The following is a 26,126-nucleotide window of genomic DNA, read 5'->3' on the forward strand; positions in this document are numbered from 1 at the left end:
TGATTGGATAAAACGAACCTCCTCTGACTCGTCACCAACGGGACAAAGGCCTCACCTTATTTACATACGGAGCTCTATGTAAAGTATCGGCTGGGCTGCGGTGGTCTTTGTTACCCTTGGTTCTCCTCCGGCTCTCCGGGTGCTTTTCTCCTATCATGCCTGAGCCAGCCAAGTCCGCTCCCGCGCCCAAGAAGGGCTCGAAGAAGGCGGTGACCAAGGCGCAGAAGAAGGACGGCAAGAAGCGCAAGCGCAGCCGCAAGGAGAGCTACTCGGTGTACGTGTACAAGGTGCTGAAGCAGGTCCACCCGGACACCGGCATCTCGTCCAAGGCCATGGGCATCATGAACTCATTCGTGAACGACATCTTCGAGCGCATCGCGGGCGAGGCGTCTCGCCTGGCGCACTACAACAAGCGCTCGACCATCACGTCGCGGGAGATCCAGACGGCCGTGCGCCTGCTGCTGCCCGGGGAGCTGGCCAAGCACGCCGTGTCCGAGGGCACCAAGGCCGTCACCAAGTACACCAGCTCCAAGTAAATCTGCCAAGTAAGCTTCAACTTACTTATCCCCAAAGGCTCTTTTAAGAGCCACCTATCTTGTCAAGAAAGAGCGGTCCTGCTTGTCCTTTTCCTTGCACAGCGTTTTTTCTGTAGCGCCTGATCACTTAGAAATAGTTTGTGTAAGTCTTAGCTACGTGGCCTACGACCAGTACTGATAAGTGGGTTACTAAAGCTTATGTGTGGAGGTTGCGCGGGCAGTTTGAAAGTTTCGCGCCGATCGCCACTTCGTGTCCTGATTGGCTGCGGTGATCCTGGAAGCACAGTCCGGGGTGGGGTTTTGGAGGAATCCCGGACTCCGCGGGTCCAGCTATACCTACCTAGCATACGGTTTTCCCTTTATATCCGTGTCATCCAAAATAGAAAACAAGGCAGCACTCTTCGAGTTCGCAAGAAATAAAGAGTTGAAAGGTATTCCGGAATTGCAGCCAAAATCAGTTACAATTTTGAAGCTTCTTAAGTTCTTCCACGCCATTCATATTAAGTGGCAACCAGTCACTCAGTACTTTTCAGCGTTTGTAACCTTCCTCTGTTTTTGTTTTAAAAGGGGCCGATGGCTCATTCTGTAATCAGATCTGAGGGTCCCTGGTTCAGTTTGTCCTGGCGGTTCGTGGTTTCTAAAGTTAGCAACACTCCTTAATCATCTCTGTCCTTCCTTTCGGCCTTTTCTATCTTAACATTAGGTTGATTTCTTAAAAGGCTTTCCCCATTAAGGGGGGGATGTATGTTAGGCGTTTGAGGCACTAGAATTTGTTAATTTTGGCAAGTAGTGAAGCAGAACACATTTCAGAGGCAGAGACTGCAGTTTGGTTTTCCTAAAAGGCCAGTCGACGAAGGTGGGATTCGAACCCACGCGTGCAGAGCACAATGGATTAGCAGTCCATCGCCTTAACCACTCGGCCACCTCGTCTTCAAGTATCTCAGTTAATGTGCGTCTCCCTTCATAGTCTATATGCACTTAAGAGCCCAGATTGAAAATGTCGAGGTGGTTCATCTCCACGGGAATGAACAAGATACTGAAACCTACGAGCGCGGGGAGGGGATAGAAGGTTTTTTTTTTTTTGTTGTTGTTGCTTTTTTCGGTACTTTTGTAAGTGGTCGGGGCCGGGTAGAAACATCATTGCTTGAAGGACTGCTCCCTCCCCTGCCAGGTGTGTCTCCCGAAGCGCCTTGGCAGGCGGGGGCGTGGCGACGAGGAGACCCTGCTCTTAGTGCTCTGCTGCCACCTTCTGGCGAGAGGTGAGAATGTCGGGCGAGGGCGCGCTATGGCGCGCGCGGCTGATATGGGCTCCCAAATTGGCCTGGGACTTGGCTGATCTGGTCTCGTAATTTGTGGTTAATAAAACAGTATGGGCGAAAAAAAAAAAGTGGACAACTTATTCAATGTTGTTGATTCTTCAGTATAGTCCTCAGCTCGTGAGACTCGTATTCCAGATCGTGGACACTAGAAAAACCGTAAATTCATAATTCATTAATTTCCTGAAGTCATTTTTTTTTTTCTGGACAATTTGTTTAACTTGCATACGATTTTCCAGAAAAATGCTGTGCTAAAAATATTAAAATTCCAATTTAGAAGACGATTAGGGAAGCACTGGGAGAGGACAAATAGCTTCGTGGCTGCTTCATTTGATTATTTTTGTTTGATTTGTTTCATAGGATTAATAAAATGTACAGATGAACAAACACGAGTAGGAATTAATTCTAAAGACGTAATAATGCCTGGGAAGAGAAGGTGAATGTAGAAAAGCAAGTTTTATTCCATTGTACTACACCTACTTAAGTGTATCTTCATTATTTTTAAACTGCAGCAAATATAAAGATACTACAAACATTTGAGTTTTTATGTGGACATGGGTTTTTAACTTCTGGTATTTACTAAGAAATGCAATTTTTGAAGTTTTCCTTTATATTTGTACTCCACACTTATTGTAATTATTCTGTTACTTTGTTTTCATTTGTGTGTGCAATTTCAAAGGGAATTCTTCACGTAGAATTACCTTTTTGTACAACATTCTTGCTGCTTATTTTAAAAACACATGTAACAACTTTCCTGAGGCTTTGCCCCTCCACCTCCTTCCATGATGCCTTTCTGGTTTGCTTTCATCTCAGTTGCTCACATTTACTTCAGATGTTTACTTATCCTCCTTTGGTATTCCATAATTATAAATGAAGCTACACAAATATCTGGACACAAGGACTGCTAGTCTAGGTTATCGACTTTGGCTTTCATTTTAGAATGATTTGTCTGTGCTATTTACTATAAGGTATTTATATACCAAAATATTCAACGCATCCCTCTTAGGATATTAAATTTCCTTGAAGAAGGATCAATTTCCTGCCTAGATGGCATAGAACATAAAACTGACCTTTTGAATTCTGAGAAATTTTAAAAAGGAAAGAAGTTAATTTTGAGCCTCAAGACTGAGTAATATGCCATCTCATCTACTCAATTCTAAAATCACATTACAAATAATTCATATTACAGCGACTTACATCTTCATATTCAATGGACTTTCACAATTGAGAATAAGGGACAAAGATGTACCCTTTCAGAGTGCCAAGATGGGTACCAAGTTGGGCCTCGGTGGTACCCATGAATCAGGGAAGAAGGGGTACACTTTCTGTAAAACCAAACAGAATCTATTGTTCTGAAGTGTCTTGGTTAAGTTAGCATCAGCAAAAAAACTGGATTAATATCTTTTTATTTTCTTCCTCTTAAAATTCGTTTCAACATTTCTATATTACTAATTCACCAGTGTTTCAACAATTCTGAAGTTAAAGCATTTCTTGTGACAGGAGAAAATACCCTCAAGTTTCCAGGGCACTGAGAGGGAAAACCTTAAGCTTCCAGGGTTCACTTTAAGATATATTCTACTGCCTAAGTACTAGAAACTTTTTGCCTAATGACAGGAGTTTTTAGAGCGGTGAATGCTCATTGAGGCTGAAGTCACAATTAGAATAGCTAAGAATCTCAAAGGGGCTCAGATTCTGGCAGCTGTAGCTGTATACAGACTTTCTAAAGACTCAGACACACGCTTGCGGAAGGGTGGGGGAGAAGAAAGTTGTGGACAGTAAGAGAGAGGGAGAAAACAGCGGGCTCGTCCGGGATTTGAACCCGGGACCTCTCGCACCCGAAGCGAGAATCATACCCCTAGACCAACGAGCCATCTACTAGGTCCTGGGACCCTCAAGTCATATAAGAAGAATGATCATTTTTGTTTGGGGATCTTTCCTCTGACAATATTTAACACGTTGTGAATTATGTACTTAGAATGGTTGGTTCTGCAGATAGTCTGTTGGTTGCTTAAATTATGCTGTTACTCACAGATTAAGACTGGTAATAGGAAAATTTCTCCTTTGTTTTACTTTGTTAAGCTATAAATAATCTAACTCATTTCATTCTCAGAAGGAATATCCCTAATCCCAGAAAAATTCTGATAGGATTTAGATTTCAACATTACACCACCAGACACCCCCCCCCCCGTCCCCCCTCCCTCAACCAGGCGCAACTGGAAGTATTTGATTACTTGACTAGCTTTTCCTATGTAAAAGCGTCAGGAATTTACCATCATTTCTGGTTAACATCAACATTGTACAGTTCATTCTTCAATTCTTCCATTATTACTTGAAGAATACCTGCTTATTTATTGCCAGAATGGAATTCTTTTGCAAGAACAAGTAGAAATAATTACTTCCTTGAGCATGTAAGAAGAAAAATTAATCCTTTATGAGACAGTTGAATTAAGCTAAATTAAGGTTTTGACATGAGTTCACTGGGCAGATCCAAATAATTTTGAAGTTATTAGCTGTTGTCTATCTCCTATCTACTTTATTAATGTTAGAATAGGATTCTTGTACTTCAAGGGTTTGCTTTGTACCTTGAAAATTAAAAAAAACACACAAAACAACAACTTGATTGATACTCCCAAAATATGTACACAGGAGCAGTAATAATTCTTAACTGTACTCAAACTCAGTGGTCTGCTTCCATTAACAGTATTCTCCTCCTTATGAAGTATCTTATGTTCATAGGACTATACTGAGATTTAAATCACAAGTTAAATACTTCAGTTAAATACTTAAGCGTGGAAAAAGGTTGTTCGGCCTAAATCCAAAGATTTTTCAAAGAATCAGTCCATGACACAGTTTGGAACACTTACTTTTATTCTGTAATCAACTAATAGATGAATAATATGTGAATTTAACCCAATAGTCTTGGAGTTTACACAATTTACAAAGCTTATTTCTTTAGTACTCTCTCTTTGCATATTCATAAGAGAATTATGAGGATTTCTCAGCAGGCAGGAATGAAGATCTGTAATGAACTAGGATACTGTTGCTTGTGCTTGGGCCTCTAGAGGCTATTTTTAAAGTGTCAGATCAGTGTGGAAGTCCCTGCTTGCTTTTGGCAATGATTTCAGTTATAAAAACAGTAATAATGAACTGTTCTTGGGGTACAATCCTGTTTTAGAAGATCTCATTGAAATTAATCTCTTTAATTTGACTTTTTAATATGCATGTTTGAGGTGCATGGCATAATGCTTTGATATCTGTAGTAAAATGCTTATTATTGTCAGGCAGCTTACCATATCCATAATTTCACAGTCGTCATTATTTCTCACGTGTGTGTGTGTGTGTGTGTGTGTGTGTGTGAATTCTTAATGATTCAACTTACATGGCTCAGAATTTCTTGTCTCAAGCAGGTCTTGGTCCTCATAATCTGTGTAAGTTTGAGTGAAAAACTGGTAAGTCTATGGGAGCATGACATTCTCTGTGAAGTTAATCAGTCCTGTGAGTAGTTAAGTAGGTGATTCTCTCCATTTATACCTTCTTTTCTCTTGTATAAAGGATGTTCAGGAATTGTTCTTTGAGCCACCTTCTCTATTCCTATTCTCCAATTTCTATTGCAAGTTTAAAACAGAAAGGTAAAACCCTGTTGTTGAAGAACAGTTATTTGGTAATAATTATCTGAAATTTTACACAATTTTGAAATTATGAGTTCATTATAAAATTATGATGAGTTATGTTAAATCTTATTTCTCCCGATAATCAAGCCTCTAGTTTATAGGGTTATTGGAAGAAAGGGTGCTGTGCCCTGTGTATACCCTAACTCACTTACATAGTAAGGTGGTCTTGGTCTTCCACCTAACCTTCCTGCTGTCCTTCACTCAGGAACACAATTGAATTAATTGTTCCCTGATGAATTATTCTTCAGTCTTGTTTCCACAGGTATCTGCCACAACATTGTATTTGATCCTTGTTAGTTTCATGAGACTCAAACCAGCATCCTCTTAGAAGATACTACTAATTTATGATAGGCTTTTTGAGAGGATAAAAAATATAACTAACTGATAAAACTTTAGTTAATACAGTAGTTAGTGTATGAAGTACTTTCCCCTGCTTTGCTGTGAGTCTATCAACTGACGCGGTGGACGTTTTGGTTGATCAACACAAAGGGACTTAGACTGGCATAACCCAGTTCTATAAATAGTTTAATATTTAAAATTGTGGAATCATGTTTTAAGGTAGAACCTATGTAGAAGGAGAACATGAAATCTGCCCAATAAAAGACAAGGAAACAGGTCATGAGAATGAGAATACTTAAAGTAGCTCTGATTTCTGGGCTGGAATTGTGTGTGAACCTGGAGCTATGAAGGTAGAGGACTCGCTTGTGATGTTTATACAGATGGAAAGCCATGTGCCCACTGCTCCAGCCCATGAGACTCTGAAAGATCACATCCCGAAGAGTCAAGAGGGAGAGGAAAAGCCACTTAATTATTTCCTTAGATGGTAGCATACAACAATATTGGTATGGCATTTCAATTCTAGTGCTGCTGTTCATGCTTCTGACTGCTATGATATAGCGGAGTAGGTTAGAGCTGATCAGAGAGTTCAAGACCCAAAAGAGGAGGAGATAGGGAAGAACTTGCCATGTAGTCTGTGGTTTGATTTTTCTGCACAGCGAGGCTCTGGGACTGATGGTGATGGCTTGGATCATGCTGAGGAGACAGGTGGTGCAGATGGAAAGGCCTCGGGCCACTCTTTCCAGATAAACTACAATTTTGCAGCCAACATCGCCTAGGAAGTTTAGGTAATTAAGGTTGGTGGTTATCTGTCTGATCTCTATGCTACAAATAACTAATGTATTTGAAAAAACCAAGTGAATGAGGACTATGTCCACAGTTTTTTTCTCAGGACCCATGGAAAAAATATATACATGTCTTACAAGTACAAAGATGTTCCCCACAATTCCTTGTCCACTCAGAAACAGGAAAAGTATTTTCTGGATGATGTTACTCCAAATCATCTTCTGATTTCATGGACAGTACTAGGAAAATCATTTTGAAAAACAGAAATAAGTAAACATGACATCTTTCAGGTCTGAATTTTCTATTTAGTGGTAACAGAACTTTTTCAAATATGGAAATTTGTATGGTAGTTTGCTAGCACGTACATGACTGCATATTTGGCTTTTTTTCTTTTGATTTTCTTGCCTTTCCAAAAGATTTCTTTTTATCCTTCATATATAAAATTTATGACTATCTTATTCCTACACAACAGCTAGAAAAGGGCAATATTATTCAACTTCTAGTCCATGATCCTAAGCCTCACCTGTTCATACCCAATACATTACCTTATTCTAGTGGTATTGACATTCTATGCAGGTCCTTTTTTTTTTTTTTTTTACCATTTATACACAGTGATTTCTCAAATAAATATCAAGCGAATAAAAAAATGTGGTTTCTCCAAGGTATTACTCCCAGGGGTGTGTCACCTTTGTATCTGCTTCCTTTCTCTCTGGGATACTGAGAAACCTGACACATGCTTGCCTTTGACTCTAGTGTTATTAAATACTCAATAGTTTTTCGTGAAATTATTAGATAATGCTTATTGTTGTAAAACTGTACATTAGTAACTGTTATGAGCTACCAGGCCAATGTTTAGGGGACATATTTGAGTTGGTTTGTTTTCTTATGAATGTTTAAACTGAAAGGCCTAGAGAAGATAATACATTCAGTAGGGGCGTTAGTGTCTGCTCACATGTATAGGTGAGAGGAAATTCCATATTTACCCAATTCACCAACTGACATGGACTATTCTTAGGTATACTTATAACTGATGGTCAAGGTTTACTTGTTATGTCTCTATATTGATCTGATTATGATTAGATAATGATTATTATTTTTTTACCACATCTCTCATTTTTCAGAGATCAATATCTATACACATATCTACTCTGAGAACTGAGATGATAAATTCGTGAGTATATTTTAATATGCTTCCATGAACTTCTTACCTCTATCCTGTAATGATCAGCTAAATGCAGTCTCTGTGGGTCTAGCAATTCAAGGTCTTCTGTATCAAATGGTGTTGCATTTGGGTATGCATATTCTGGATACCTGAGGAACATAATTAAACAAAAAGTAGGAAGTTCAAGATTCGCAAGAATACACTTTGTAATTAGCCACGCTGGATTTTAAAAATGAGCATTCTCAATTTTCTGTATGTATGACCTTTGAAGGTGTTATTCTCACCTACAAACTAAAAAAAGGAGCTTGTACTACTATAAAGGCATTGTACAGAAGGACATCAGAAACAGGATGCACAGCTTAAATGAAAACACCCACATGCCACATGTGTGAAGGAAAATGCACAAGTGATGGAGAGACTGCAGAGAATAAGTACTTCCATATAGCAAGTCCTCTCTGCCCCTGAGGTTCAATGTACCCTATGCCTCTAGCTTGTGTGTAAATTGCAGCTCCATGCACAGTGTATTAACACACTCTTGTACAATTAGCTCCTTCATTGAAAAAGATAGAGAGGTTTCTAGGTGGCTGTGTGATACAAAATTCACTATATTTCACTCCATTTTCAACTCCTTTACTCTTGCCTTGCTTTTTTATTAAAAGACACAACTTTGTCTCCTATACCTTCTTGGCTTAGATAGAATTTTTGAACTCATCCTTTTATAAATTCCATTAAATCCCTTTCTATGGATAGATACTTATGTATATTTTCAAGTAGACAAAAATAGCCTCTTTTCCTAGTATTTGCATTTATGATAGAGAATACTGCAATGCACATATTTTTTTTCTTACTGGAATTCACAAAGAGCAAATATAACTGTTGGATCGGATCCCAAAATGAACTCCTGAGTAAAAAGGACAAATACTCAGATAATTTTAACGAAATCTATCATTTGTTGTCCTGCTTTCTATTTCTAATACCAGAATACATATAGTAACATCCTTATCTCACAGATACTAGAATTAAATCCCCGCCCCTGCCTTTTTTTTTTTTTTGTGGTACTGGAGTTTTTACTTAGGGCTTTGTGCCTTACCCTTGAGCCATGTCTCCAGCTCTTCTTTTGCTGTATTTATTCTTCAGGTAGAGTCTCATGTCTTTGCCCAGGAGGGAATCTTCCTACCATTGACTCACCCTAGATGGCTAGGATTATACTCACCTGCCATCACATTCAACTTAGTAGGTGAAGTAGGATTTTTCTAATGTTTTTGCCTAGGCTGGCCTCAAATTCAATGCATTTCATAAGTGTGCCAGAGTGGAGACTGAGAGTTCTGTGTCAGCTCAGGGTTGTGGGTCGTCAGGATTGTTGTTAGAGAATAAACTCTTATATGTTTAAGGTACTTTGACATGATTTTCTTTTGTACAGGAATTTTGAACAGGCATTTTCTCAATGACATCCTGTGCCAACATTCAGCCAGGTGTCCTTCTATGTGTATCAATACAATGAGAGTAGAATAAAATACGAAGCACAAAAAAGTGTTGAATATATAATATCATGGAGTTGTCTCTAAGAAGGAGTTTAAAAGTAGAAAGACTAAACAATCAAAACAATATAATTTGATATGTAATTATAATGTTGTATGTGAGTGAATAAATATTTGAGTTATTTTCAGTTTGAGACTATTGCAAATAAAGAAGCTGTGAGTATTTGTGTTGAAAAAAGTAGTATTACATGTAAGTTTAGGGAGATTTTAAGGATGAGACAAAAAGAATACTTTTTAATTTTGTCCGAGACCAGGACTGGAACTCTTGATCTGATGCTTTTGCTCTTTGGCTGATGGCCTACCACCTAAGCCATAACTACAACTTCCAGAATAAATACAATAAATGAGAAGTTTAGCCATATAGCAGGAAAACAAAGGTAGACCACTGGAAACCATAATTCACCAAGAATTCAGTGAAATTTTTTGTCATTAGTTCTGAAGTTATGATATGGGTCAAAATGGAAGCTATGTTTCCCTCAGAAACCTGAACATCCCTTCTTTCTATACCATGTAAGAAAGCAAAGTGGGAATCTTATGACAACTTGTCTAATGATACTGGAGCTTTCTGATGACACTAGATCCTGAACAAAGTGAAAAAAGATACTTAAGCATTTCAAAAGTGTTATCTGCTTTAAGTGACCCCCTTCGTTTTTCTGGACCTTGGCATATAACATTAGCTATAGCTATAGCTATAGCTATAGACCTTATGTCTTCTAGATCCCCTCATCAACTCCCTTGCTTACTCAAGGAGAGATTGATGTTTACACTACTGAGAAAAATTTATACAGAAATTGTAAGTAAATCAAGAAAATGTTAGGTTTACTCACCTTGGTAGCATGAGGCAAACAAGGTCTGGGTAAGTCCTTCTGGTCAGGAGAAGCCTTCCCAAGTTCTACATGTACTGTCAAGGTCTGTAGAAATCCGGACTGCCATAAACCATCACTAAAATTTGAGTTTTAAGTCTTGTTTATCTCTCAGGAAGAAGGAAATCCTCTGTAGGATCTCAGTCCCTGAGGTACAACTTTTCCTTTCCCTTTCCAATTACTATATTTGCTTGCCTCGGAAGTTATCTCAGGCTTAATTAAGTTTTAATTGTTTTCATAGAAGGATGTTCACCGGGAAGTGAGCAATAATGCTTCTATATCTAGAGTTTTGTATTTCTCCAGATCTGTCTTCTCCTCCCCAAAATTCCACTCTACCAAGAAGCCACATTCCCAGACCATTATATTTCTTTATCTCCCTGCCTTCTCCTCACATTTTCAAGTAATGTTTGATGTTTTCTTGTGATATCTTAAATACAATAACGTATAATGTATATGTACTTTAATCATTATCCCCCAGTACCCTCTCTTCTTTCCTCCACTCCTGTTAAAACCCTCCCTCCCCAGTCAATCCTCTGAAATCTGCTTTCTTACAAGTCAGCATTTTATCAGGAAGATATTTATTTCAACTTGTGACCCACAAAACAGGACTGCTTCCTATGTACATGTCATTATTCTTGAAAATAATCATTCAGGTTATTCTATTTTCTAACTTTCAAGTCTGTATATTCTTCTAGGACTAATCACAAAATACACCTATTATATTCTTTCATTTTTCAAATGGTAGTCAATTAAAATCCTTTTTTCTCTAATAATATCGATTGCTTGCTCACAATGCCATTTTCATTACAGCATATTGAACAGCAGTCTCATGTCTTGTCATGTAGTGAAAAGTAACCTGCAAATGAGTCAAATGGTACCACAGGTCAACTCAGTCTTTTGTGATGACACAGCCTTCACTGCTTTGCATTTTCCTTCCTTAACATTCACAGAGAACTAAACAAATAAAATCGGTCCTGATTGCAGGAATTTCTTTTCCTTTTTAAAATCATTTTCCTTCATGTCCATATCCCTCCCTCAAATCCTTTACCCTTATCATTATTCTTGAAGGCAAAGAGTGAGACTTACTGATGCCAGGATCAACACAAATCTCTTGTCCTCATTCTCAGAAGTAGTCACCAAAAGTTGAAAGCATTTACTGAGACATTAGGGTCATACCGGGAATATATTATCCTCATAGTTCCTGAGCATTACCTGGGCTTATAGGTTTGAAAGAAGTAAGTAGTATGCTATGGCTTTGGCAAGGCCCAAATTACCCATAGGTGATTGTGATAATTCAGTTACGATCTATGTTCTGTTGCATTTCAGGGTATTCTATGTAGATGAGAAAATTAGGCAATAGACTCCCCCTGCGGCCACCCCCCCCCCCCAGTATCCCCAGTACTGAGACTTGAATGTAAGACCTGGGCACTGTCCCTTAGCTTTTTGGCTCAAGGCTAGTGCTGTCCCACTTGAGCTGCAGCTCCACTTCTTTTTCTTTCAGTTTTAAAAAAATAATAATTACTTATTTATTGTCAAAGTGATGTACAGAGGGGTTACAGTTTCATTCCCCCCTCCCCCGATGAATTGTTCAGTTGGTTTATACTAAATGGTTTTTGCAAGTATTGCTTTTGGAGTCATTTGTCTTTTTATCCTTTGTCTCTCAATTTTGATATTCCTTTTCACTTTCCTAGTTCTCATACCAGTATATACAGTATCCAGGGTACTCAGATGAGATACAGTGATCGCATGGTGACAACCACAGGCAGGAGATACAAGAGGATCATCAACAAAGAAGCTACTGGGGGCTGGGAATATGGCCTAGTGGCAAGAGTGCTTCTCCTACACATGAAGCTCTCGGTTCGATTCCCCAGCACCACATAGATGGAAAACGGCCAGAGGGGGCGCTGTGGCTCAGGTGAATGCTAACCTTGAGCGGGAAGAAGCCAGGGACAGTGCTCAGGCCCTGAGTCCAAGGCCCAGGACTGCCAAAAAAAAAAAAAAAAAAAAAAAAAAAAAAAAAAAGCTACTGTTTCACATGGCATGTTGAAAGTAATTACAACAGTGATATAACAGTCATTTCCACAACATGGAGTTTATTTTACTTAGCATCATCATCTTATGTGTTCATAAGGGCATAGCAGCTCCACTTCTGACTTTTTTGGTGATTAATTGCAGATAAATCTATTTGTTAATATTTTCTTTTACTCTTTATTGTAATTGCAATGGTGATATACAGAGAGTTTATAGATCCTTAAGTCAGGTAATGAGTATATTTCTTTTTGAATTGTCAGTGCTTCCCTTGCTCTCTCCAAGTTTTTTGCTCCCATCTCCCCCACACGCCACAAATCGTATAGTTTATTTTCAATAGAGTGTAGTGAGGGGCTGGGAATATGGCCTAGTGGCAAGAGTGCTTGACTTGTATACATGAGGCCCTGGGTTCAATTCCTCAGCACCACATATACAGAAAATGGCCAGAAGTGGCGCTGTGGCTCAAGTGGCAGAGTGCTAGCCTTGAGCAAAAAAGAAGCCAGGGACAGTGCTCAGGCCCTGAGTTCATGGCCTAGGACTGGCCAAAAATAAATAAATAAAAAAAATAAAAAATAGTGTGTAGTGAGTATCACTGCTGCATTTGTTCTCCCTTTGTCCTACCATTTCTGTGCCCCCTCCTTGCCCTTCCCCAAACACAATCTAATGGATTGTTTTGTCCTGGTTGGCATTACAATGTGATCTTCAGTTCTCAGCCTTCTGAGTAGCTACTTGGGAGCCACTGATGCTCAGCTAGAATACATTTTTGAGCAAGGTTGGGCTTCTAGTAAAGCCATAAATACTTTTGAAAATCATTCAGAAAAAAGTTTCTATATTGCCTGTGATTCCAGCTAGAAAGAAATGTGTGGGAGTAGATCTGAAAAGGGTAGACTCAAACAGAAAAAAAAGCACAGTTCAGGTTCAGGATTAATATGGGAGAGCTAGAGATTTTTAATTGAATGTTTTATCTTTAGGCCATCAGAATGACTCAAAGTTTTTCTATATTGGTTTGTCCAAATTAATCTGACAATGTAATGTTAGTACCTCTGTAGTATACATTAGAGGGAATAATCCAAAGCCTCAGAGACTGGACTGCTGCAGGTAATTCCTGATGTAAACTCTGAGCATCTTGACCCTAGAAGTGAAGCCAACCAGCTTTCACCATGACTGTGACAAAATACTGGAGGAAGACAGAAAATCCTGCATTCTGGAAGAGTTCTGTGGTAGAGCTTTCCTATTGAAATGTAATCCTTAGACACAAGGAGCTGATTTAATTAAAAACTAGATAGAAATAATGGATAGGTGAGAAGAAGCCCCTTCATTTTTCATTGTGAGTCAATTCTGGCTTTTCATACAGAATCCCAAAGTCGCACCAGTTTGGGCAACTAAAATTCCAGGCCATCCTTCATTATGTTCCATCAGCAATCATGTATTTCTTATTCTAAGTGGTCAGGAAACTCTTCATGATTTGAATTTAATGAAATTATTTTGTTGGTCATGAGGCTTGAACTCTGGGCCTGAGCTGTTTTTGCGCAAGGCTAGTGCTCTACCACTTTGTGTCACAGCTCTAATTCCAGTTTTCTGGTGGTTAATTTGAGACAAGAGTCTCTGTGGACTTTCCTGCCCCGGCTGGCTTCGAACTGAGACCCTCAGATCTCAGCCTCCTGAGTAGCAAGGATTGCAGGCATGAGGTACGAGGGCCCGAATTCATGATTTGAATTTTATACAGCCTTATAATTTAATTTCTAGGTTCAAATGCTTTTCTCTATTGCATCAAATGCCAGTGATTAAAGCAGAAATTTCCTGGTCTTCTCCTTTATATTAAACACAAGAAAAACAGGCTTTCCTTAATAAAATTGAAATTGAGATAAACAACCCTTGCATCTATGAAAATAACATTTTAGATGATCTCTTTAATATATTACGATATGCCATCATAACGTAAATCACCAAAGAGAAGTAGGCATTCACTATTTAAGTAGATCAGTGATAAGAAACCAAATGTTTACGGTTATGAGAATTGTTCCTAAAACATGAGGTATAGAAATTTATGGCAATTAAATTATAAACTTTTATTCTCCAATTATATACTTGTATCACTGTCCATTAAAATATATTTTCCTAAGTCTCCGAGATTTCATTTCTGAGAGCTCTTGTATTATATAATTATTTATATTAAATACATTTATTGTAGTTTTCTCTTGTTACTTTTTTTTCTGTAGAGTCAGGTATAAACATTATATGGGGAATATTCTTTCCTTTTCTTATTTAATTTTATTTTGTTGTAAGGGTGATGTACAGAGAGGTTACAGTTACATAAGTAAGGTAATGAGTACATTTCTTGTTGAGCATTGTTACCCTCCCTCATTTTTCTCCCACTTTCCATCTCTCCCGACTTCCCATCCTCAGTTGTAAAGTTCATTTCCAACATAGTGTCTTGTGAGTATCACTGTTGCATTGGTTCATCCTTTGTCCTTTGTTTCTCTATTTGGCTATTCCCTTTCCTTTCTTCAACTCAGATAAACATATATACAAGACACAGGGTACCAGAATAAAAAACAGTGATGACAGATGATAAACCAAAGGGGAAAAAAAATAACTTCACAGAGTACATTAACAACAACAACAAAACCCCCTCGTGTTTCCATATCTTGGAATGCATTTCAATTATCATCATTTTATATGGTCACATGTACATAGCTACTGAGCTATTGTGATTCTCTGCTAGGACTATCCTAGACACATACTAATTATTACAAATGAGGGAAACCATGGAGCCTGTTTCTTTGTGTCTGGCTTCATTTAATATGATTTTTCCCCCCAAGTTTTTCCATTTCTTTATGAATGGGGCAATGCAATTCTTTCTGATGGAAGCATAGAATTCCATTGTGTATATATACCACATTTTCTTGATCCACTCTCTTGTTCTGTCTAGTGGATGCCCCTCAGTAGATGGGGCATCTGGGTTGGTTCCATATCTTAGTTATGCTAAATAATGCTGCAATGAACATGGTTGTGCTGTCAGCTTTAGTTTGGCCTTGTTTGTGATCATTTGGGTAAATGCCCAGGAATGAGATTGCTGGATCACAGTGGAGCTCTATGTTTAGTCTTTTGAGTAACCTGCATATTGCTTTCCAGAGTGGATGAACAGGTTTACATTCCCATCAACAGTGTAGTAGCATTCCCTTTTGGCCATATTCATGCCAGCATCTACTATTACTTGGGAAATATTTTCTGCCCTATAGAAGTATAGACCACTTTTCACATACTGGTCTAAGGAAGCCATAGTTTCTGGAGAATTAAGTAACAGAAATCCCAAATGATGTTCTTTTACAAACCAACTTTCAAACACTTAAAAAAAACATGGGAGTAAAATTGTGTTTCTAGCAGTTCTAAAATTCTGGGTTCTTTTTTCTTTTCTTTTTTTTTTGCCAGTTCTGGGGCTTGAACTCAGGGCCTGAGCACTGTCCCTGGCTTCTTTTTTGCTCAAGGCTAGCACTCTACCACTTTAGCCACAGTGCCACTTCTGGCTGTTTTCTATATATGTGGTGCTCAGGTATTGAACCCAGGGCTTCATGTATACAAGGCAAGCACTCTTGCCACTAGGCCATATTCCCAGCCCAAATTTTGGATTCTAAAAATAGTAATTTCAGCTTCATTAAGTATTTTTCTGAATGCCCCATTAGATAAGTGATTGCTAGAATCACACATTTTAACTGAAACCTTATTGTGTGGTTCTAACTTAGGAAATTAAAGACCGAGTTCCCTTAAATAGATTATTTTGGAGCCCTTTGATAAATTGATGGCATCTTGGAGAATGTCATAAAAGAGGATATCTAGAAACATAACAACTTTTTTCAAACATAGTTTATTTATTTATTTATTTATTTATTTATTTTGGAAAAAGTATGAATTTCTCCCCCCCCCCCTTTTTTTTGCCAGTCCTGGGGCTTGAACTCAGGGCCTCTATACTGGTTGTGAGCTTCTTTTGTTCTACTACTTTGAGCCCCAGCTCCAGTTGCAGTTTTCTGGTGGTTAACTGGAGATAAGAGTCTCATGGACCTTCCTGCCCAGGCTGGCTTTCTCAGATTTCAGCCTCTTGAGTAGCTAGGATTCTAGGAGTGAGCCCCAGGTACCCACTCCACTGAATTCCCCTCCTTTTTTTTTTTTTTTTCTGTCAGTCATGGGGCTTGAAATCTGCGCCTGGATACTGTCATGAGCTCTTCAGCTCAAGGCTAGTGCTCTACCACTTTAAGCCGCAGCTCCACTTCCCCTCTCCCCTTTTTTTTTTTTTTTTTTGCCAGTCTTGGGCCTTGGACTCAGGGTCTGAGCACTGTCCCTGGCTTCTTTTTGCTCAAGGCTAGCACTCTCACTTGAGCCACAGCGCCACTTCTGGCCATTTCTATATATGTGGTGCTGGCGAATCGAACCCAGTGCTTCATGTATAAGAGGCAAGCACTCTTGCCACCAGGCCATATTCCCAGCCCCCCCTCCTTTTTTAACAATAGAAAATATAGAAAGAAATCGGGAGGCGGAAGGGGACATGAGGGAGGAGTTAACAAACAGTACAAAAAATGTATCCAATGCCTAATGTATGAAACTGTAACCTCTCTGTACATCACTTTGACAATAAATTTTTTTTTAAAAGAAAATATAGAAAGATATAAAGTGAAGTTTGATCTACTATGTATTACTAACTTACCTAGTTATTCTCAAAATGTACAGTTTCCTGGGTATTTCTCCAGAGATCCTTCATTAATATAATACCAAATTATATATATTTCACTGCTTTTGAATCCCATTACTATTGCATTGATTCCATACAAATACATTTGAACTCATCATTCTTTAATGAATTCCATAAAATCCTTTTCTATACATGGATGTTTAAAGATATTTCAAATGAAAAAGGAAGTTTTTTATGTTAGCATTTAAGATATTGTGTATAGGAAATAATGAACTCTGTGACATATGGATCAGATTTAAGACAAGAGATTCCTGGTCAAAAAGAATTAGGGGCATTTGTAATTCTGAAAATAATGATCAAATTGTTTCTTGCTCTCATATGAAAAACTAGGCTCATAAATACAGAATTAAAATCACTTCTTGATGGTAGGAACTGGGGAATGAGATCTTTGTTTTACTCTGGTTTGCTAAGATGTCGGGGTCAACTCAGGACTGTAGGTAGCCAGGATCATTATCTGAATAAATCCTTAAATCCTTTGACACCATTTTATTTTACACAGTGTACTAGTACTAAGAGTTCTTTCAAACTTACTAAAAAAGTTCAAGGAAACACATTTTCTCAATGTCTTTCTCTTCCACTGGGCTTGCAAATCTTCAGCCAGATGTCCATCTCTGTGAATTAGCACAACTGGACTGAAGATGGCAAAACCAAGAGTGAGAAATTCTCGAATATTTAACATGAAGTTATTTTGTAAGGAGAAACTTAACAAGACAGATAAAACACAATCTATCCAATAAAAGAAAAGAAAACAGAACATCAGAAGGAGAACACTTTTAGCAGCTCTTATCTCAGGGGGAGTTTTGTACAGAATCTTGGAATGGTGAAGGTAGACAACACGCTGGTGATGCTTATGGAGAAGAAATACCATGTAGCCACTGGCTGCACCCATGATACCCTGAAACACAGCATCTCTTAGGACCATGAGCATAAGAAAAATCCAGTTCATTATCAAGTTGTCTGGTCGAAAGTAGCAATTATAAGTATTGTTAGGTTGTGATATGTTCAGGCTTTTACTTCTGATAGAATAGAGCAAGTTAATGCATAGTAAGGAATTGAGTATCCAAAAGAAAGAAAAAAATGGAACGATGTGCCATGCAGACCTTGGCTTGAACCTATTCCACTTGGAAGCATTAGGACTGATGGAGATGGCCTGGATCACGGTAAGGTGACTGGTGGTACAGATGGAGAGGCCCTGGGACGCCCTCTCTAGGAAAACAACCATCTTACAGCTGATATCATCTAGGATGTTTCGCATACCAAAAGCTACTATTGTTTTTGGCATCCCTTTTGAAAGAAGTGTTATGATATTTGTGAAAGCCAAATGGATGAGAATAGGGTAGATAGATTTTTTCTCAGTGGGTTTTTGAAAACACCACATGTAATTCACACAAACAAGAATATTCCCTGCAATGCCAAACACAGTTTCAAAGAGGAAAATTATCCCCTTGATGGAGTTGAAAACCATTTTTACTTAATAGGGAGACAATCTTAGATCCAACAGATACCTTTTTGAAGAAGACCTCTGTTCCTTTTTCTGCGGCATTTTTCTTTTTCAATAATCCCATGAACTCTTAAGGCACTCTTGAAAATTAGCATTCAAAAATCAAAATTTTCAACACAGGGTAGATTTTCTGAGCTCCATACTTGTAAAATGAACCTACTTGTTCAAGTTGTTATCTATCTCACTTATATTCAATCTCAACATGGCAGAATTAAACCAAAAATTCCATCACCCAGATTTTTCCATGATTGTCATTCCATTTCATTATATTGTTATCACCAAATTCTAGGCTTAAACTTTCTGCCTTTCCCACATCTCATGTACAGACATTTGTGAAACCCTGTGGTTTCAACATCTTTAACATCCCTTAAAGTTAACCATATTTTAAGTTTCATAGTATTGCATATTTTGTTTGATATTCCTTTCTTACTAGTCTCTTGATCAATACAAGAATTTCCACATTTGTATTTCACTTCAAAGTTTTATATTTTTGTTGCCAATACCTTAATTGCTCTATATTCCTATAGATATATGTGTGATTGAACTGCTCATAAATATCGAGGTTATTTTTAGTAGTTTCTCAGTGTCAAGTCAAACTGTAGAACTTTCCCAGATACAACATAGCCAAGATATTGAGGAAGATGTTTCTGGTCTGAAAAAAAATAATCAGATAACCCAGTTAGTTCTCAGGGGGTATGTCGTAAGAGAAAACCATTGAATGCCACTAAGTAAGGACTTCAGGAAATACTAACTTCCCACAGAATGGCTTTAGGGCTCAAAGAAAAACCTAGATCACCTTTGGATTGACTGATGATTATTAAGGTGGGTTAGGGGAAAAGCATTAAGTGTGTGTTATGTACTATCATGTGATGACTGTACACCATGAATTGTGAATTCTAAGTGTTGGCTGTGTGCAGTGGTATAGGTTGAACATCATTGATAAGCAAAAGGATCACTCATGATGGCGTTTTGCAGATGCTGTATGGTTTTGGGAGGAGCAATTGTTTCGATTTACTTTGCAGCCTGTTCTTCTAGGTCCTTTTTTCCAACATGATTGTCAATCATACTGCTTTGGTCTTTCTCAGTCCAAGCTGATTTTCTTTTCTTCTTCTTCCTTTTTTTTTTTTGTGTGCCAGTCCTGGGGCTTGGACTCAGGGCCTGAGCACTGTCCCTGGCTTCTTCTTGCTGAAGGCTAGCACTCTGCCAGTTGAGCCACAGCACCACTTCTGGCCATTTTCTGTATATGTGGTGCTGGGGAATTGAACCCAGGGCTTCATGTATATGAGGCAAGCACTCTTGCCACTAGGCCATATCCCCAGTCCCCAAACTGATTTTCAGAATTCAAGCCTGGACAAAATTTTACTATTTCATATCTAAGAGCTCAAATTTCATTCCTTACTTCTTCTTCTCATCATCATTATCATTATCACTATCATTATCATTATCATTATTCATCGTCATCATGAAACTGAGGGAAAAAATAAAAGAAATCTATGGAACTTGCTCATGTTTTGTATACTTGATATAGTTACTGTTAGCTTTCACTCTGCTAAATGTTACAGGATTGCTTTACATTTCTTTGTCCTGTTAAGGTCTCAGATAACATTAACTGGATAAACCTAGGCTTGCTACCACTTTTGGGACCAGATAGTATTGTGACTCCATGAATATTACTATTGCCTTCTAAGCCCTGACAAATAGGGCCATTTTCATCTATATGAATATACTATCCTAAATGCCTACTGCATAATGAAATATGTTACAAGCATTAATGGCAAGCACATCAGCATCCCCTAATAATATTTATTATACATGTAGCCAGGGATTTGAATCTCTTGAAAATGGCTGCAGTCAATACTTATCAATGTTTAAATGGACTTCTCAAATATTTTTCTGTTTGTGTTTTTCTTTTTGTCTAGAGTGTCCCATTTTTTCCAGCCCTATCTTCCTGTTGCTGACTGACTCATATTTTGAAGCCATTTCTGAGAAATCTAGTAAGTGACTTCTTTTTATTTTGTGACTGAAGTAAAAAGTGTCAGAGAATAGAGAGTTCTGATCTACATTGTCATGGGAAATGTTACTTGAAAAGCATTTTGCATGTGGAAAGATCCTGATCTCATACACAACAGCTAGGTAGGTGTAAGCATCCACAAGGTCCAGCGCCTTCACATGGAAAATGTAAGATTATTTCTCCTTGCCAAATTATAGGATACAATTGAAATGATTTATCTTAGTTTACAATAATTCATGGACTGGCACTTTCATAGCAGGAATAATCAAAAGAGCAAGTACAAAATTTAATCTTAATAGTGTTGAAAAGTCTTTCTACTAAGTAAGCATATAACAAATAAGCATAAACAGAAAAGTCTGAATGCAAATACCAGTACTGAAATAAACCAACTGAAAAGTAAAAAAACAAAAAACAACAACAATTCTCCCCCCCCAAATAAGTGTATAATAAGTGAAGCTGACTTACCAGTACAGTATTATATTATATGTTGGGATTGCAAGATTTTTAAGGATGAATACTAAAAGAAAATCTTCCAATTCATCCTATGTTGTACTCAGAAAGTAGCAACATAATGTAAGAGACAACATGGGCCCATATTTGAAATGTAAAAATGCTTAAAAAATGAACTGTACACATATTATCTGTGTTAATGATGCTGATAAAGTGAAAACATAAAGGTGAAAGTGGAGGCTAGAAAAAATGGTATTCTTGTTTTGGACTTTTATTTGCTTGTGTTTATTTCTGGGACCTGTTTTTCTGTGTAGCACAGCTTAACCTCAAATGTGCAACCAGGAGGCTGAGACTCCTGAGATCCCTAGTGTGTACATCTATCTGGAAGACAGAATTTTTGATAAAATACTTTAAAAATTCCACATCTTACAAATTCCTTTTAAAAAGCAAACACTCACCAAAGCTCTGTGATGTGTCAGATGCTGAGTCTCAAGAGGTGCCTATGCATTTCTACATAATGATTTCCTAGACTAGTTCCCTCCATTTGTATGGCATCAGATGTTCTGTTTAAGATTTAAGAGCCCTAAAGTTCTCAGACTCTTTCATCTATCTACTTCCTGGCTAAATCAAAGAGAGATTAACATTTATGCTTTTGCTAAAAATTTACATAGCCACCACTTCCCTTTCTGTTGTAGGAAAATTTTGAAACAAAGCTACCTAGAATATTCTGATCTTCAAGCAAGCCAGAGTGATATGAACAAGAGAAACTCACCAGTGTACTGGAGTATGACATAATAATAATAATACATTCAAATTTATGTGGATTTACAAGTAAATTGTGTGGTCTACTCACCTCGATATCTGTGGTGCAGAGGAGCTGGGGTTAGTTCTTCTGGTAAGGGAAGGTTCCTAGGACTTATTTATACCTTTAGGATTTGTAGAGTTGTTTAATAATATTAAGTATCACCAGTGTTTCAGTTTTAATTGCCATCATCCTGTCAAGGAGAAGGAAATCCTCTGCAGAGATCCTGTCCCGGCAGCCCTTCCCCCTTCCACAATTACTATATTAGTTTGACTCAAAAGTTATCTTCCACTTAATTAGGGGTTATGTATTTCAATGGGAAAGATGTGATGTGGAAAAGTGAACCACAAACCAGATTTCTGTGTCTAGAGAGTCCCCTTTCTCCTGACCAATTTTTCACCCTTTCAGAGTTCCATGCTGTGGGGGCTGGGAATATGGCCTAGTGGTAAAGTGCTCCCCTCATATACATGAAGCCCTGGGTTTGATTCCTCAGCACCACATATATAGAAAAAAGCCAGAAGTGGCGCTGTGGCTCAAGAGGTAGAGTGCTAGCTTTGAGCAAAAAGCCAGGGACAGTGCTCAGGCCCTGAGTCCACGCCCCAGGACTGGCAACAAAAACAAATAAACAGAGTTCCAGGCTGTGAATCAGCATGGGACCATCTTTCAAGACAGAAAATAATCCTCTACTCCCCACTTTTTCCCTCCTCTCCCCTCTGTTTCCCTTCCCCCCCCCCCCATTCCCTCTTCCTCACTTCTCCCCTCAACCACTTCTCCCCACCTCTCCCTCCTCTCCTTTCCCCTTCCCTCCCACTTCTCCTTTCTTCCTTTTTTGTTGTGGTACTGGAGTTTGAATTTAGGGCCTTGCATTTATTAAGGTGGTGTGATAGCATTTGAACCATGCTCCAAGACCATTTTTTTCTTTAGTTATTTATTGTTTTTAGATAGATTTTGTCAGATGGTGATTCATATCCATGTTTCCTGTGTGGCTAAGATCACAGGCATCTACAGCCACAGCTAGCCACCACTTCCTTTTCTGTTGCAGGAAAACTTTGAAAGTAAGCACCTAGGATACTCTGATCTTCAAGCAAGCCACAGTGACATGAGCAAAAAAAAAAGTCATTAAGGTACTAGTGTATGACATAATAGTAATAGTAACTTCAAGTCTGTGGAAATGGTAAAATCAGACTCAAAGGAACAGCTATTTACTATTGTTTACTAGATGAGGAGAACCACCCAAATATATCCAGGATCATTAGGGAAATATAGAAGAGGCATTCGTTAAAACACAGTGGCAATTCCTCTACATCAGATTTATTTATTTATTTAGTCATGTGTGTATAAGTTTATCTGATTTGGGGAGGGGATGGGGAAGCACAGAAATGGTGGGATAAAGGGTGAACCAATTCAGCAGTAAAACTCACTAGACACTATGTTGGAAATTAACTATACAATTTGTAGGGGATGGACACTGGGAGGGGACAAAATGGGAGAAAATAAGGAAGGGCATTACACTATTCAAAATGAAATGTACTCATCTGACTGTAACCCCTTTGTTCATCACCTTTAAAATAAAAAATTAAAAATTAACTAAGAAAAGGTCAGGAATACACAATGGAGGAAGGACAGTTTCTTCAATAAATGGTGTCAGAAAAACTTGGTATTGACATGCAAATATGCATAATGTGAAATAACATGGAGAGAAAATATTTTCAAACTATACCTCATAATTATTAATACCAATGGTATGTATTTACACATACAACTATTTAACAAAATAAATTCCATCTAAAAATGGACAAAGACCCCAGATAGACATTTTACAAAGACCTATAAATGGTGAAGCAGTATATATTTTAAAAAATTCAGTATAACTACTTAAAGATAATAAAACTATTTTTGGTTAGTTATAGGGCTTGAACTCAGGGCCTGGGTGCTGTCCTTGAGCCTTATTGTGCTCAAGACTTGTGCTCTGCCACTTGAGCCACAGCACCACTTCCAGTTTTTGAAGAGTTAATTATAGATAAAATGCCTCATGGGGACTTTTCTCCCCAGACTGGCTTTGAACCATGATCCTCAGATCGTAGCCTCCTGCATAGCTAAGATTACAGGCACAAGCCACTGGCACCTGGCTATAATAAAACAATTTAAAAAATCAGCAATAATGTTAGCATTGCTAATGAACACAGAAATACAAGTCAACCATAGAAGGTTTTACTTCATATTTGTGCCTGTGATAAAAATGATCTTAAAAAAAGTATGTCAGTGACAGCATAGAGAAAATCCAAGTTGGTACAGCTTTTGTGGTGAAATATTATAGCATTTCATACAAAAGTAAAGGTAGAGCTGTTGTATGATCTGGAGTACACAACTAAAGAAAAAAGATCAGAATCCCTACTAGCTGCATTCCCATGCCGATTGAAATGCTAATCCTCAAAGCCAAGATTGAGAAACAATTCAAGTGTCAACTAAGCAAATATGCAAGAAATACTACTCATCCGTAAACACAAAGAGCTTTGACATTTGCAACAGCATGCATAATGCTGGATATCATAATGCTAAGAGAAATAGACCATTTGTGAAAGAAAAAATACTTCATGATCTTGTTATATAGAATAGAACTTTGAGTAGCAAGAGGTGGGGAAATGACAATGAGATATTGGTCAAAGGTACAAAGTTGCAATTAAATAGGATGAGTATTCAAGACCTAGAATACACTGTGTGATGACTATACTTAATATTGGATTGCATATTGGCAATTCACTAATGAATGCTGTTTGTACATATATCAAATAACTGTGAAGACAGGAATGTATTAATTTAGCTTGACTGTAGGACTCATTTGATAGCATATTTTTGGATCAAAACATCATTTAACTGTACATACCTAAAGTTAATTATATTTAAGCCTAATTTATTGATTGATGGATTGTTGGTATCAGGCTTGAACTGAGGGTTGTAGGCTCTCTCTCATGACTTTCCTCATAGCTGCACTTTACCACTTGAGTCAGGCCTCCAATCTAGCCTTTTTGCTGGTTAATTGGAAATAGTCTCACAGATTTTTTTTTTTTTTTTGCGTAGAGCTGATTTCAATCTGCAGTCTTGGCATTGTGAAGTGCTAGAATGTATAGGTATGAGAAATCATTGTCCAGATCGGCTTTTAATTTTTTAATTGCAAGACAAACAAGCAAACAACAACAACAACAACAAAAAACAAACAAGGGAAATTAACAGTGCTGGATTGAAAGGCCAGCTAATTAAATCTCTTGCTCTCACACATATTGCCTCACCACAAAGTTTCTTACAGAGATGTTTAAATTTCCAGAGACGAGTGCCGGGCCTATTGCTGTTGCTTCCTCTAGAAAATTTAAACATTCAGAAGCTCGGGAGATGACTTACGGGAACAAATAGAGTTCTGGCTTCCATTCCATCAGCTGTTTTCTATACCTCCTAGTCTCAGATAATACAGAGCAGCACATTGCTCACAGAAGACCTGTTTCTGCTTTGAACTCATTTGTTAGGTGAGATCAGGAGCCAGCAGAAGGCTGTAAAAAAACACAGCTGAAAAGATTTTGTGTTCCTTCTAGATGAACCTGAGCTGCAGTGGACTCTTGCCTGCCCCCAGCATTGATGCACTGGGATTCCTTCTGGGGATGCAGGTGACAGTGGGAGTTTCCTGAACTTCCAGAGAAAGCTCTGGTCTCAATGGAAAGTCAGAGAACTGTCCACCTTGGTTTCAGCTAGCAGAACACACTGCTGCCTTCAGGCATAGTGGTCCTCGTGGGATGTGAATCCAATCCACATTTACATCCATCAAGGGGAATACTCTGGAGTATGACTTGAGCAAAGACATTGAGTGTTCCCTGTTCTTCTCTCTCTCTCTCTCTCTCTCTCTCTCTCTCTCTCTCTCTTTCTCTCCCTCCCTCCCTCCCTGGTTCCTCTGTCCTGGGTTTTGAACTCAGGGTCTGGGTGCTGTCTTTCAACATTTAATCTCAAGACTGCCACACAGCTCTACTTCCATTTCCACTTGTTTTTTGTGGTTATTTGGAGATAAGTGTCTCGTGGACTTTCCTACCTAGCCTGGCTTGGAACAGTAACCTTCAGATCTCAACCTCCAGAGTAGCTAGGATTATAGGTGTGAGCCACCAGTGGCCCAGCACTTTCTTCCTTTGTTGAGTCTGGTGACGTGGAGATCATAATGACTACAATTTAGACACAAACTCCATGTTCATGCATCCATCTGTTTTTCCTTCTTTGTATTCCTTATGTCCAAATTTTCTGTGATCATTTTCTTCTTTGATGAAGGGTAAACAGAATCAATAAATATTATGCAGTCAGTTTCCAATCTGTACTCCTTAGTAGTACTGGTTTAAATGCCTCCTTCT

General features: G+C 38.3%; 3 protein-coding genes and 2 non-coding genes across 5 annotated transcripts; 1 reads left to right on the forward strand and 4 right to left on the reverse strand.

The window, feature by feature from the left end:
• The first annotated feature begins 136 nt into the window (after positions 1-136).
• LOC125352910 (histone H2B type 1-C/E/F/G/I) lies at positions 137-593 on the forward strand. The gene has a single exon (XM_048348305.1). The coding sequence runs from the start codon at positions 156-158 to the stop codon at positions 534-536; it is 381 nt and encodes a 126-aa protein (XP_048204262.1). The 5' UTR covers positions 137-155; the 3' UTR covers positions 537-593.
• A 791-nt stretch (positions 594-1,384) lies between these two features.
• Trnas-gcu lies at positions 1,385-1,466 on the reverse strand. Its single transcript has one exon. It is a non-coding gene; the product is annotated as a tRNA-Ser (tRNA).
• A 2,184-nt stretch (positions 1,467-3,650) lies between these two features.
• On the reverse strand, positions 3,651-3,722 carry Trnap-cgg. Its single transcript has one exon. It is a non-coding gene; the product is annotated as a tRNA-Pro (tRNA).
• Positions 3,723-5,972: 2,250 nt separating this feature from the next.
• On the reverse strand, positions 5,973-10,276 carry LOC125352873 (putative vomeronasal receptor-like protein 4). Its single transcript, XM_048348268.1, has 2 exons — positions 10,173-10,276; positions 5,973-6,884 (listed from the first exon to the last, which is right to left on the reverse strand). The coding sequence occupies exon 2, from the start codon at positions 6,861-6,863 to the stop codon at positions 5,973-5,975; it is 891 nt and encodes a 296-aa protein (XP_048204225.1). The 5' UTR covers positions 6,864-6,884; positions 10,173-10,276.
• Positions 7,529-18,445, reverse strand: LOC125353605 (putative vomeronasal receptor-like protein 4). The gene is made up of 4 exons (XM_048349289.1): positions 17,531-18,445; positions 13,146-13,174; positions 7,854-7,956; positions 7,529-7,552 (listed from the first exon to the last, which is right to left on the reverse strand). The coding sequence occupies exons 1-4, from the start codon at positions 18,443-18,445 to the stop codon at positions 7,529-7,531; spliced, it is 1,071 nt and encodes a 356-aa protein (XP_048205246.1).
• Positions 18,446-26,126: the final 7,681 nt, after the last annotated feature.

Source organism: Perognathus longimembris, chromosome 6, assembly GCF_023159225.1.
Source record: "Perognathus longimembris pacificus isolate PPM17 chromosome 6, ASM2315922v1, whole genome shotgun sequence".
Classification (NCBI taxonomy): domain Eukaryota; kingdom Metazoa; phylum Chordata; class Mammalia; order Rodentia; family Heteromyidae; genus Perognathus; species Perognathus longimembris.

Excerpts from the sequence above, each read along its gene's own strand:
- LOC125352910 (XM_048348305.1), top strand. The coding sequence starts at position 156 with ATGCCTGAGCCAGCCAAGTCCGCTCCCGCGCCCAAGAAGGGCTCGAAG.
- LOC125352873 (XM_048348268.1), bottom strand. The coding sequence starts at position 6,863 with ATGATTTGGAGTAACATCATCCAGAAAATACTTTTCCTGTTTCTGAGT.
- LOC125353605 (XM_048349289.1), bottom strand. The coding sequence starts at position 18,445 with ATGGTTTTCAACTCCATCAAGGGGATAATTTTCCTCTTTGAAACTGTG. Across the intron at positions 13,175-17,530 it reads GAAAGACATTGAGAAAATGT|CTCTCCCATATTAATCCTGA; the intron begins GTTTCCTTGAAC and ends AAAAATCTCTAG. Across the intron at positions 7,957-13,145 it reads ATTAATCCTGAACCTGAACT|GTATCCAGAATATGCATACC; the intron begins GTGCTTTTTTTT and ends TATGTTCCTCAG.